The sequence below is a fragment of the Dermacentor albipictus genome, unplaced genomic scaffold (genome assembly GCF_038994185.2).
Source record: "Dermacentor albipictus isolate Rhodes 1998 colony unplaced genomic scaffold, USDA_Dalb.pri_finalv2 scaffold_15, whole genome shotgun sequence".
NCBI lineage: Eukaryota > Metazoa > Arthropoda > Arachnida > Ixodida > Ixodidae > Dermacentor > Dermacentor albipictus.
Genome location: NW_027225569.1, coordinates 12,261,934 through 12,275,969, shown reverse-complemented (window position 1 = coordinate 12,275,969; position 14,036 = coordinate 12,261,934). Strand labels below are relative to the sequence as shown.

The 14,036-nt window shown below is 48.1% G+C and overlaps 1 protein-coding gene and 1 pseudogene across 2 annotated transcripts; both read left to right on the top strand.

Moving 5' to 3' along the window:
• Positions 1-6,231: 6,231 nt before the first annotated feature.
• LOC135916394 (uncharacterized) lies at positions 6,232-12,249 on the top strand. Of its 2 annotated transcripts, none has more exons than XR_011509580.1 (5): positions 6,232-6,359; positions 10,151-10,273; positions 10,772-10,855; positions 11,203-11,289; positions 12,038-12,249. XR_011509580.1 is itself a non-coding variant. In XM_065449747.1 (5 exons), exons 1-5 carry the CDS (start codon positions 9,756-9,758, stop codon positions 12,109-12,111), a joined length of 702 nt encoding a protein of 233 aa, XP_065305819.1. In that variant the 5' UTR covers positions 7,581-9,755; the 3' UTR covers positions 12,112-12,249. The 2 variants fall into 2 exon arrangements, 1 of the variants encoding a protein (XP_065305819.1); XM_065449747.1 differs by lacking the exon at positions 6,232-6,359 and adding an exon at positions 7,581-10,089.
• Positions 12,250-12,921: 672 nt separating this feature from the next.
• On the top strand, positions 12,922-13,771 carry LOC139051843 (uncharacterized; annotated as a pseudogene).
• The last annotated feature ends 265 nt before the right edge of the window (positions 13,772-14,036 follow it).

Sequence of the window (14,036 nt, the reverse complement as noted above, 5' to 3'; positions counted from 1 at the left end):
AGTGGAGGCAGAGAATTGGTAGAACCGATACAGTCACGAAACAAGTGAATGACAGCCTGTATACTGCGTAGGCAAACAGTGGTGCATGCAAGGAAACGCTTAACTCGCCACTCTTGTATTGTACTAAACAGTGAAGAAATTAAACATTTGCTGTAAACATCACCGCTAATATAGTCAGTCAAAGCAAACACCACAGAAAGTTTCGCTTACGTTGATTCCCGCAGTGCAGGCGGGCGATCCACGTAATTTTTTTTTTTAGTGAAGCTTTCTTTGCAAACCCTCCTGCACCTGTCTTGCTGACCGTGGCTGCTGCCTGCTGCTGCTGCCTGCTACTTGTGCATTCCCGCCGCATAGCTCACATTTGGCTGTGGGACAATGCATCCATGCGGACGGTTGCATCTGTGCCTCCTAGGGGAGGTCGGGTACCCTAAACAAATGGAGCAGAAAGCCAGCTTGCCTCTTTCATCCCTTATAACATATGCTGGTTGTATTAACATGTAGGTGCATTGCATTCTTTGGCAACATGTCACCTAAATTCGCTTTGCACTCAGACTGAATAAACACAAACGTGTTTCAGCACTCCAGCCTTACGCATTTATGGGAAGCCTTCCCTGTATATACATATTCCAACCGATCTTTTTAAAACGTGTTTTTGAATTCGCCATTTGCTTTTTACTTGCAGCTCTCTTCAGCATATACATGGGCAGCGATGTGCCTAAAGACTCCCAGAGCAAGAGGCTCAAGGACGTGCGCAAGCACCTTGCGCAGAAGCTGGGTGACATGCGGCGCAAATGATCCTTCGTGCCGCCAGCACCCGCCACCCACCTGCAGCAGGTTGACGCCCGCGCCCTCCCTGAGCCATCCCAACCAACTTTGCATACTGCGGTATTTAAAAAAAGGATGCTGTTCCAGTCAACGTGAAAGTTAACTTTCACGTTGAGTGGAACAGCATCCTTCTTGTCATAAGTGGGGAGCATTGATTTGCCAGTGTTTCCCTTGCGTTATTGTTGTTCATGTTCTGTTTGTTTTTGTATGTTTAGCTTTTCTTTTTGTGTCTTGCTTTTCTGTTTCTGTGTATTGCTTTTGTTTATCTGTTATTTTCTCATGTTTATGCATTGTTTATTTTTCTTGTTTACTAGTCATAGTCATCGAGCTTCCTACGTGCTGCGGTGTAGACAGGGGTTGCGTTACTGGAGCCACCGGTGCTTCAAATGGTAGACGCAGTTGCGGCTGCGGGAGGATCGGGTAGTGCACAGTAAATATTGTGTATATAGTGTATAAATATAGTGTATGACATACACTTCTTCCCCTACGTAGTGTAGTAGTATGGCCATCTTCCGGGCATCGGCTGTGATACTGCAGGCTACGATGAAGTTTTCGAAGCGTTTCACCCACTTCAACCACTCGGTGCCGATGTTGTTGGCGTCAGTGGCACGCGAAATTTTAGTACATTTACAGTAGACTCTCGTTAATTCAAACTCGAAGGGACCCCAGGATTTTGTTTGAAATATCAGGAAGTTTGAATTACCGGAAGTTCTCGCATATATGACTCTGTGCAAGATTACAGGGCACATTACAATTAATTATCCAATTAAATCATATTTTAAACATTTCACTCATTAATTACACAGCAAAAACAGAGCAGAGGTGAAGGATCCAGAACAAGTTTAACGGAAATCTATGGCTGACTAGACCGTTTGAAGAAATCATGAATTGTTGATTGTTTTTTCTGTACACGCGCATTAGGAACAAAGTTCTCTATTCCATTAAGAGCAGCCAGTTGTTCTTGAGAATTTTCTTCAACAATCAGAAATTTGCAGACCTCGGCAAGGTAGTGGAAGGCCTGTGCTGCTGTCACAGAGGATTGCTCTTCTGATTCCTCTTCACTTTCGCTGCTGTACTGTGCTGGCAGCACCTCAGCCACCAAGTCGTCCAGGGTGTCTTCCCTGCACACGCAGAGGTTATCATCGGCAGCCGCAAAATCACTGAGGTCAGCAGCTATGTTGTGTGCTTGGAGTGCAGAAAGCACTAGCCTTGCTTCATCGCTCTCCATTTGGAGGCAGTCTTCACCTTCATTTCGAGCGCAGTCAGGCAAGGTATCACTGGTGTGGCCTGGTATCGGAAGGCATGCTGGAAGCAGTTCCGTATCGTTGCCGATGTTACTGCACTCCATGCGTCAGCTAGCATTCCCACAGACGACAGCAGTGTTATGCTGTATGACATGTAATTATCCATGCACATTAGCATCCTCTTAAGGAGTAGCTTTCTGTAGTTTATCTTCAGACATTTGATTACCCCCTGATCCAGAGGCTGGAGGACAGCTGTTGTGTTTGGAGGGAGGAATTCAAGACGAATTGCCTCCAGCCCCTCCACGTCACCGTGAGCGGGACAATTATCCACTATCATCAGCACTTTTCTTTTATCGCGCTTAAACCGCACGTCAAGTTTCCGCAGCCAATCCTCAAACAAAGATTGCGTCATCCATGCACGTGTATTTGCTGCATAAGAAACGGGAAGAGTTCGGACACCTTTAAAGCATCTCGGACGCTTCGATTTGCCAACAACGAAAAGTTCGGGCTTGTGACTACCATCCATAATGGCACAAACCATGACTGTGAGCCGCTCCTTGCTCAGCTTTCCGCCGGTGCAACGTTCCCCCTTGCGACACAATGTTTGCTGAAGAAGGCACTTGGAAGAACAGTCCCATTTCGTCAGCATTATAAATGTCAGCCGGGGAGTATTCAAGCAGTAGGCTCTGAAGACGCGTCTGCTGCCAGTCGGTAGTAACCGCCTCATCGACCGCTTCCGCTTCTCCACTTACTGTTTTGAAAGTGAGGCCATGTCGCTCCTTGAATCGCGACACCCATCCATCACTACACTTGAAGTCTTCAATTCCAAAGCGCAAAGACAGTTGTTCGGCCTTCTCTCGCAGGATTGGTCCACTTACTGGTAGACTGCAGCTCCGAGCGCGCTACAGCCAAAGAAAAACTGCCTTCTCAAGCTCCGGATGCGCCGCCTCCCTAAGCCTTTTTCTGTCGGGAGCGAAATGGCTTGCGTTGTTTCGCAGCTTGTCTTTCGCTTTCACAATCGTTGTCAGCGTACTTTTTGTGATTCCATACTTCAATGCCACAGAAGTCTTCTTCACTCCAGCCTCAACTTCTTCTATGGCTGCCAATTTTTCTTTCACAGAAAGGGTTCGGTACTTCCCCCGCGGAGACATGATGCTACCAACGCAGGCGAGCGACCAGGGAAAGAGAAGCACGAGCCGTCACGTGATTCGGAATCGGCCGATGCTACTCGCGTCACTTTCGCACCTTTTTTTTTTCCTTTTCTCGTGCTCTTTGTTTTTACGTCAGGTTTTACGTCAGTTTTGAGCGTTTTGACAAACGCAGGTGGACAGTTGTCATTTCCACAAGCTTTGAGGGTTATGTGTTTTAATTTCGAACTTCGTGCTTTGAACTGGCTAGCAAGCATGCTAGCAAACCACGGAAAGTTGAGCAACAATGTGCCCTTCGGGAGGCTTTTGTTTCGAACGTTTGTTTGTTAGGCTCTTGTTCGCTTTCTTTTATTTTTTTAGGCCATAGTGCGCTTATTTTAACATTTTCCGCTGTTGTGGTGATATAAGAAGTCAGATTTTTCACCAGTGGTGGCAACGATAGCCGATAATTTTCCGGTATGGACAAGCAAAAAGTACGAATTAACCGAATTGCGGTGTTTGAATTAAGCGGCCTTAAAATACATTGAAAACATGACAAGCCAACCAAAAATTTGATTTTTGTTTGAATTAACCAAAAGTACGAATTATCAGTTTGAATTATCGCGAGTCTACTGTAGTAATGTAATAATGTGGTAATGTACATTTAGTAATGTTTTATTATTAGCAAGTACACTATAAATATTGTGTATTTCCTGTACCCTGTACTTGATGCAAATAAAAATAATGTCAGGTATTCAGAAAAAGACTTATTTTCTGCCAAATAACACAAGGCTGTGTATGTGCGGGCCTAATATGTAGGCTTAGCCGTGCACTCCAACAAGCCAATAGGCCGGTGAACCAACAGACCCATAAGCCAACAGACGCATAAGCCCACAGACCCATAAGCCCACAGACCCATAAGCCCACAGACCCATAAGCCCACAGACCCATAAGCCAACAGGCCCATATGCCAACAGGCCAATAAAGCCAACAGACCCATAAGCCAACAAGCCAACATGCCAGATTTCCGCATAGCCAAGAGACATGGCCTTGTTGGAATTGTTGACTGGGCGACATGACCAAAACCTATATGCGCGATAACAATTCGATTCACATCGCTCAATAAGAAGCTCTATTTTCAGCACGCATACTTATGTCCTACCGTTTTGCTTCGGGCGAGGATATTCGTTCACAGATACATAAAAACACTTGCTTGCACTACGGTCTTTCTCACTGACAACACAGCACCGCAACGAACTTGGGTTACGCCATTCATGCGCGACTAGCATGGATGTCGTCGCTCGAACAGTACTATAGCTGCTGTTGCCATTGCTACGCGGTCCTTTCAAACACTACACCGGACGTTGTCAGCATTTACTCAAAAGGACATAGAAGTCGCATTTCACGTACTGAAGAACACAAGACAGGGTGACGCAGCACGAAAACACAGTCAGAACGTGAGCCGACATCACGAGCCAGTGAGCAGCTTCGAGGTATACCTAAGCCTTTTTCCGCACTTGAAAACGTGGCTCTTGCAATCATCGTTGTCAGCAAAGTGATCACAGTTAATGTACTTGAAGCTGAGATACAGTGAGCTTCAGGCATGCCTATAACACTTTCTGGAAGGAGATACGGGAAACAAATTGACGAAACGCTGTCACGGAACGACACTTCACAGACGTAAACAAACCGTCAGCCATGAGCACTGCCCGCTCCACCGAAAGCACCCGGTCGCTGGCGAGGCGCACAGCTTCATGGGAAGCGCCACATGACCAACCTGTATTGGCGGAGGGGAGTTTTTTGAAACTCCCTGTCGGAGTTTCACGGGAGAACAAGATTTTTAAGCGGAGTAAAATCGCGTCATGTCGCCTTAATACTCCCGCAGGTAGCCAGCGGAGTGAAACGAGGGAATGGCGCTGTTTTGCTCCCATACATCGGAGTAAATATTTGAAGAGGGGAGGTTTTAGGGCACATCACCTCTTAACAACTCTCAGCTGGGTTTATTTTCGTTTACAGTGTAGAGGCCAACAGAAATAAAGTGCACTCAAGTGCACTTGTACGAGCGCTCGTACAAGTGGTCGGCTGGGCCTGCGTTTCGTGCTCCTGCAATTCCCTTGAAAAATCAGGTATTTCTGACTCGGCTTCTCTAAATTTTAGTTGGGGTTGTTTTTAAACGTATAGGGACGATATTCGACGCGAAAAAGGGGGGCAAAAGGAATATAATTTGAATTCTTGCACGATTTCTTTGCCGCCTCCCGTTGGGCCTAAGATGGCCAGGGCTCATACCCGCTGAGCCCAAGCAACGCGTCGCCGTCCCGGTCCCTCCCGCGGCCTCCGGCTGCCGAGGAGTCACCCCGCTCGCGGGGATCCGACTTCTCGGAGAATGGGGACGCGGTGGTCGCGCGTTTCTGTGATCTTGTAGATCAGTTGCCGGCTGCGGAGGAAATCCAGCCCCCGGCTGCTGGTGGAGACGAAGAAGAAGTGCTCTCCTCGGTATCGGAGAAAACTGCCGTGGCGGCGGCTCTTCCCGGAGACCTCGGGACCCGGACGCAGGGGCGGCTGCGGGAGATCGAGGAAAAGGTCCTCGCTTACTGCACCCTGCCGGCGAACCGGGTCTCAGTGGAGGCACGGAAGTTTTTCATGACAAAGATGTTTGAGATGGTCGCCCTATGCTCCGACTTGAGGGCGGAGGCGGCCACGGAGCGCGGCGCGACCCTTGCGTTGCAGGGCCAGCTTATCGAGGCGCGTCGCGAGGCCGCCGAGTTGTAGGGACGCCTGGCGGTCATCGAGGCCAGCCTGGGCGGACCTGCGATTGAGATGACCGGCCCGGGCTCACCGGTCGTGGTGCTGCCGCGCCTGCGGGTAAGGCCGCCGCGCTCTCGGGCTCCGGCGGCCCGGTGGGCGCGCCCGCGGGCTGCATGGATTACGCGGCCGCGTTGAAGGCGGGCCTTGCGCCCTCTGCCGGCGCGGTCCGCGCCAGACCCGGTGGTGCTGCGGCGGCGGGCGTCGAGGTGGCGTGGCCAGGCACGCAGCACAAGCACGTTGCCTTCTAGACGCCAGTGGCGACGACCCAGACGCCGGCTCGGGACGTGCTCCGACTTCTCAAGACCAACGTGGACCCGACCGGCAAAGACATCCGGGACGTCACGCTGCGCCACACGAGGTACGGGTTGACCGTGTTCACCGACAACAGGCAGTCAATAGAGAACTTAGAAAAGGCGATAGGCGGCAACGCGGTCACGCGCGCGGCCATAGTCATGTGAGTCGCAGAAAGGCGCAAACCCCATGTTAAATTCTCTGGAGTTAATCCCGACATCGGCCCCGACGAGTTTAAGAAACTCTTAAACGAACGAAACAAGGGGCTTGAGTTAGATCTCGAGCAATGTATGGTCCGCGTGACCTTCCGCGTGAGGGCGGGTGTTATATAAGGCGTCACTGCCTACCGCGGCGCCATGAGAAGGCGCGCGCTTGGAGCCGCCCAAGGGAGAGGAAAAAAGAGGATAGAATAAACGCAGAGGATGAGTAATGTCTCCATTCCTGTCGTACTGATTTAATATGCACGATATAACATAATTGGCGACGAGGATTTAACAACCCATGTGCTACCAGCTTGCCCTTCATCTGTGCCGTCGATTGCGGCATATCATCCTCTACGATGAGTATTTCGGGGCTACAACCGCCACCCCCGTTCCTGTCATCACCTGGAGACCCAGTCATCCCATGGGAGCAATGGATTCAAGCGTTCGAGAACTACATGGTGGCGTCGGGCGCCTCCAACCTACCTGCCATGCGTCGGAAGGCGATTCTGCTCAACTGCTTGGACTTGGAAGGACATCGCATCTTCCAGACTCTCACGTCGGAGCACGACCCGCGCTTTTTGGCTTCGAGCGCCACCGGAGGGACGTTGACGACTCCTGCCCCAGATGAGTTCGACTGCGTTGTTGCGACACTTGAAAGTCACTACAAGAGTTGTGTCAATGCCACCGCAGCGCTTCACCGTTTCCGTCGATGTGCACAAGCTCCAGGTGAGACTGCGCTCGATTAGGTCACCGCGCTACGAGGTCTCGTAGCAGCGTGCAACTTTGGTGACTTTGCGGACGACATTATGCGTGACCAGCTTATACAAAAAACTACTAGCGAATACTTGCGTGAACGTCTTTTACTGGAAGAGTCTCTTACGCTTTCTCGGGCCCTTACCATTGCGAGACATCATGATCAGGCGACTGGAGAAGCGAGAGAACTTGCACGACATGAAGCACAAGTTCATCACGTTAAATACACAAACACGTCAAACATGAGGGAAAAGCACTGTGGCACGTGCACGTGCTAAAAGACGCCAACTGAAAGTCGTCACTGCAAAGCTAAGACACTTAAGTGTCGGAGATGTGGAAAGTCTGGCCATCTGGAAAAGGTGTGCAAGTCTTCCTGAAAGTCTGAAAAGAAAATTCAGCATATCACGGAAGGCGACGCAGATACAGCTGACACGGACGATCACATAAGTATTTGTCACATCTGGAGTCGTAAGAAGGGAATTTATGCAGTGTTGGAAATTGAAGGAATTTCCGTGTCGCTCCTGATTGACACTAGTTCATCAGTTTCAATCCTAGCCGAAGAACTTTACCGACGCAATTTCGATACTGTATTTCCTCTGACATCAACATCCGTTCAGCTCCTCGATTGTTCCAAGTCAGCAATTCCTATAAAAGGATGTTTCATTGCTCCAGTTTCATTTCATGGCCGATGCACTTCTGTCCTTCTATACGTTGTGTCGGGAGGAACAAGAATTATTGGGTTAGATGGCATCGCGGCTCTGGATATGAAGATTCAAGGGTCACCTCTCAGGTGTCTGCTAATCACGCAAGAAACTCCTGTGCTCCCTCCTGAATTACGTTCCGAGTTCTAGCACTTGTTTGAAAAGCAGCTAGGAACTGTCAAAGGTTTCACTCACAAGGTCCGAGTTCGCGCATCTGTTCAACCAGTGGCCAGCAAACTGAGACGACTACCACTCGTCATTCGTGAGCACGTCTCGGCAGAAGTACAAAAAATAGAAGCCCAGGACATCATTGAGCCCGTCGATTCTTCGGAGTGGGTCTCGCCAATTGTCGTAGCCAGAAAAAAGGATGGCTCGATTCGCATGTGCGTAGACCTACGAGAGCCAAACAAAGCTATAGTAGTGGACATTTTTCCCCTGCCACAAACTGAGGAACTTTTGAACAGCTTGGCTGGTGCACAGCGAGTCTCCAAGCTAGATTTAGCTTCTGCATACCATCAGTTACCACTAAGTCCAGAGAGTCGTGATCTTACGACGTTTATAATCCACGACGGACTATTTCGCTTCAAGAGGGTGTGCTTTGGATTGGCATCGGCACCATCAGCGTTTCAGATGATGTTGCATATGATCCTCCAAGGATGCAATAGTGTCTTGTTTTACATTGACGACATAATCGTGTACGGACGCTCCAGAGAGGATCACTTGGTCAATTTGCGCACTGTTTTGAAACAGCTCTCTGACGCTGGCCTCAGGCTCAACTATAAATGTGTTTTCGACGTCACAGAGTTGACTTTCCTAGGCCATTTTGTCAGCGCCAAAGGGTTATTTCCACTGATGTCATCTATCGAGGCGATAACCAAGGCACCATCACCTACAAATACTAATGAACTTCGCTCGCTGCTGGGACCCGCAGGCTTCTACTCGAACTTCATCCCGCATTTTTCTGAGGTGGAGCCAATGCGTGCTTTGCTTCGCGGAAACGCGCCTTTCGCTTGGACTGCGGCAGCCAAAACCGGCTTGGAGCAGCTGAAAACGTTGATAACATCTTGCGAAGTTCTTCACCTTTTTGATCCTCAATTACCCGTGTACGTTACAACTGATGCCTCCGGATATGGGATGAGATGCTGTAGTGCAGCAGGATAACGGAACATCACTGCAGACTGTCGCGTTCGCCTCACGCACTCTTCAACCGCATGAACGGAAGTACTCCGTCGGTGAACGTGAGGCCCTTGCGTGCGTCTGGGCCTGCGAGCACTGGCACCACGTTTACCTGCGGGGCCGACCTTTCCTCTTGCGGACAGACCACGCTGCTTTGGTGACGCTCCTCTCAACGAAAGGCACAGGTCACCGTCCGTTAAGGATTGCGCGCTGGTCATCCCGGTTGCTGTGCTACAACTACAACATGGAATACAGGAAGGGTAGCGAAAACGTTGTGGCTGACGCACTCTCCCGGCTGCCCGTACAGAGTTTCATCCATGATGCACCCGAAGAAGAACTTATATGTCTCTTGTCCCCAGTAGTTACCATGCAAGAGCTTCGAGAAGCAAGTGCCGTCGATCAGGCTATCTCTCAAGTTAAGCACTTTAACACTACTTCTTGGCCTGACAAGAAATCCTTGTCAAAAGAGCTGCTACCTTACTTTCACGTGCGATCTGAACTCTCTGTTGTTAGCGACATTCTTTGCCGGGGTGACAGGACTGTTGTGCGTTCAGCTTTGACCCGCCGTCTTATGGATCTGGCTCATGAGTTACACCCAGGAATTGAGCACTTGCAGAAGTACGACTGCGCATGCGCCAAAACCGGCGCGTCATGAGCGCCATCTTCTTGGTTGGAAAACAAACGGCGCAGCTCGGGCAGCCCTCGGTAGCGTCGTGGTGGGAGAAGTCAGTGTTACGTGCCCCACGAGGCTGCGAGCGCGACATGCCGGCTAACTGCGTCGCTTTCGGCTGCAGGAGCTACTACTATGGAAAGGTAAACACTAATTTCTTTAGATTTCCATCCGCGAAAGTTAGTGCAGATAGGAGAAGTTTGTGGACGGCAGCGGTAAAGCGGTTGAAGCCGGACGGCATGCCGTGGCAGCCAACGGCGCATTCGAGGATCTGCGGCGCGCATTTCATCACAGGTAAGTGTGATAAAGCCTTTATTGTTTGACTTTTACGTACTTATTGCGTCTATAAATGCAGGCCGGCCGTCGAAATCCGCTACTCACCCCGACTACGTGCCTAGCCTGTTCACATACAGGAGAGCTGGCAGCGACGCCGATGTTCGGCGGCACGACCGTGCCGCGCAAAGGCGGGAGCGCAAACGTAAGTTTCCTCATTTGCTTTCGCCACACCTTGCATCGCTGTCCTGTGTGTGCATGCGTACGTGTGATTCGAAAGTAAGCCGTACTAACAGGAGAAAGTGATGCCGAACGCCACTTATCAAATAGGGCATTCGAGCAGGTTATTCATCGCCGCTACAGTAAAGCTGCGCTACGCAGAGCTGCGTTTTTCAAACGACCGGTCGAGCTGGCCGCAGGTTGGTGCCCTGGAGGTTTTATTTTGCCGAGATCTGCTTCCGCAACGCCGGATTGCAAGCGAGTGTTGGGCGTGCAGTCCCTGAACTAAAACTCGGTGCCTCAGGAGCACACGTAGATTTGTACGCACACCAGGCATTTACATTATCCTTCCTCTGAAGTAGTCGCTTTATTGGTCAGGTTTTTTTGACATTTATTGATTCATCTGACATAACAAATTTTATTTCATCTTGCTCTTACAATATGTTAAGCTTTGCATTGATAGCTCTGTGCTTGTCATCTTTAGGGGCTGCTGCTATAGCTTCTGAAAGCAGCGAAGTGGACCCTGGGACTGTACCAGGGAACGCCCAGCCTCTTGCAGTCATTCAAGGTGAGCATGCCTCACTGACTATATTTAATACATTCAAATGGGAAGTTTCTATGGAACAACAACCTTGAGTGTCCTAATAAGTGTATTATTAACTGTATGTAGGTACGTAGAGACGTCGCTTATGAATGTAATGTGTCACTTTTTGATGGATAAAGGTGTTCTGTATATCATCAAGGTACAATGTGTACCATGCCATGGCTAACCTAATGGTACAGAACGTTAACGTGGCTGAAGTTGCTCCAAGCTGATCAAAATAGTTAATAAAAAAGTGGTCACTGGTATGGTTGGGTGTACATGCATACAGCAGTTTCTGTTCCTTTTAGTGAGATTTCTGTGTTTACTTGCAGAAGCCGAGGTGCCCATTCAACCCTCTGGTAGTGCAGCTGGGCCCACGGAGAACACGCCTGAACTAAATCCGCCAGGAAGTGGTGAAGGTAAGGCTGCCGGCTTGTAGCTTGCCGTGCTTCCCATGGTATTTTTAGGGTGCTTACTCATATGGAAATCTGTGAAACAAAGTATTTTGTCATTTGTGGAAAAGTAAGAGGCTGCAAGTATTCAGCCTGGCTATTCTATATCAGGGAAATCATTCCAAAGCATGTATGGTTAGGCTAATGGGGTGCCTTTTAGAAATAAGGCTGTCAGCTGAATGCACAGCTGAATTTCTTCTCATCTGATTGGTATTGAAGGTTGTTTTATTGATGGTTGAGTCAAGTGTGATTGTTTTTGTTCCAACTTGCAGCTAATAGGAAAATATAATGGTGCTGTAAAAGTCCTTTAACTTTGCACCACTCAGCTAGCAGTTCTTGTAAAAATATACAGGCAAATTTTGGGAAATATGAAGGAAACAGAAATACAGTGTGGTGAAGCACAGTTTTATTTTATAATACAACTAAAATCAACCGCAACCCGTGGAAGTCCTTTGTTGAGCAGTCATGTTTTAAAAATTCTGGGATGTTACATTAAAATCACAATATGACTATGAGGCACGCTGTAGTATGGGAATTAATTTTGACCACCTGGTGTTCTTTAACATGCACCCAATGCATGGTACACGGGCAGCAGTCAAAGCATGTAATAATGTAAATTCCAGGACAAGGCTGACATTTTTGGTTTTTTATAAGAAAAATTGAACATCATGAGCACAACAATATGAATGACCTAAACTGGGCTATTTCTTCTTAGGTGACATACAAATGGATCTCCCTGGAGAAGACACAGCTCCTGTGACATTACAAGCATCAGTGATTATTAAGTGACTGCAGTAATTTAATCATAAGGCTATGCCTTCACTATCATCGTGCCTTTCTTTGAAGTAAAACTTCGCAGCTGTGAAGTTTTACTCATTTTCACGTTCAGTGCATTGATTTGATCAACTTACTAGGTGCTTCACATCCTTCTCTGTAGCTTACATCTGCCTTGAAAGCTTGTGTCACGAAATGTAATAAAACTATCAGAAAATTGCATGTCAAGTGTTGTGTTCATAGTAAACAATGGTTTTAGCCTTGGGATTAGTCAACATTGTTCATCGCAAACATCACTTCCAACGCGTACATAGAGAGAGGGACCGAAAGAATGGCTAAAACATGTGCCGTTGATACCCGACGAACTATACTGAAGCGAGGTTTGGGTACGGGCTAGTTGGTATTCCATTGGAAACAGCGCTTGCCTTCGTCATTCTTTCGGTCTAAGTGATCTTAGCAATGGAATACCAACTAGCTTGTACCCAAACCCTACTTCAGTATCATTCATTGGACAGCACAAGTGATTAAAGGTTGTTGTCACCCTGTGCAAATTTACTAGCAAAGCTGGCTTTTGTCAGTTGATTGCTTACATCACTTAAGTAGTTTTATCTCTTTCTATGCCATTATCGTAGGTTCCCAGGCGAGCACCAGCACTGACACACAGAGGGAAACAGCATTGCTTCACCAAAAAATTGCTTCGTTAGAAAGAAGAAATATGTGGCTTGAGATGAAGCTTGATGAAGCAAATTCAAGAATACTCACTTTAAATACAATTAGGCTTTCAGCTAAGAAGTGCACCTTCTATACGGGGCTGCCTAATTATGGTGTTTTCCGAAGCCTCTTCAAATACTTTGAGCCCCGAGCCAGCAAAATGTCCTACTGGGGGGCAGAAAGGAAGATAAAAAGCAAAGTCCCTGGCCGGCCAAGGGAACGTGAACTCGAAGTAGAGTTCTTCATGGTGCTTGTGCGGTTAAAAACTGGCATGCCTGGAGAAGAGGTTGCTCTCAACTTTTTAATGTCCACAAGCCATGTCAGTCGCATTTTTGCTACCTGGGTTAATTTCCTTGAGCACGAGTTGGAAGCAAAAATGCAAATGCCGACAAGGAAAATGATAGCGCCACACCTACCAGGATGTTTTCGAGGTTTTGAAAATACTAGGTTGGTGCTAGATGCAACAGAAGTTCGTATACAGCGGCCGTCATCACTCAGTGCACAGCGGCAAACATTTTCGACTTATAAACATTACAATACTTATAAGGTGCTTTTGGGCTGTACACCGGATGGGTATATTGCATATGTGTCACGTCTCTGGGGAGGATAGGTGTCTGGTAAGACCATGCTTCAGTGCAGTGGGCTTTTGGACCGCATGGATCCGGGAGACGCAATAATGGTGGATAAGGGGTTTACATTTCCTTATTTACCACCAGGAATCACGGTTTTCCGACCTCCATTCCGCGAGCAACACGAGTCCCAGATGACGCCTGAAGCTGTTGAGCGTACACGTCGCATCGCATGTGCAAGAGTTTATGTTGAACGTGCGATAGGACGCATAAAAACATTCCAAATATAAAGCAAACCTTTTCCGATTAGCATGATTGACATTGCAGAGCAAGTGTTTAGGGTGTGTTGCTTCCTCTGCAATTTCAAACCACCACTGATAAAAGATGTTGAGTGATAGCTTGTAGAGGTCCATTATTATTTGGAGGAAGTTGTAATGATTTCGAAGTACAAATCAGAAAATTTTTGCCCCTGTTTTTTTACCCAAATTACGGCCGTAAATGCGAAGTCAACATATTGTCACGTAGTAGTGACGGTGAAGAAGGCAGCCAAACTGTGATTATAGAAAGTGGCGTTTTATTGGGCGAACTTGTGCCCTCAAAACCAGGCTGTACTCAAAGAACAACGGTAGTGGCGAACACACTCGGCGATCGTCGAAAATC

What these genes read in the sequence shown, in the direction of transcription:
- LOC135916394 (XM_065449747.1), top strand. Translation starts at nt 9,756, where the DNA reads ATGCGCCAAAACCGGCGCGTCATGAGCGCCATCTTCTTGGTTGGAAAA. An exon ending in CGGCGCGCATTTCATCACAG is followed by an intron (nt 10,090 to 10,150) that starts GTAAGTGTGATA and finishes CTATAAATGCAG; the next exon opens with GCCGGCCGTCGAAATCCGCT. An exon ending in TCCGCCAGGAAGTGGTGAAG is followed by an intron (nt 11,290 to 12,037) that starts GTAAGGCTGCCG and finishes ATTTCTTCTTAG; the next exon opens with GTGACATACAAATGGATCTC.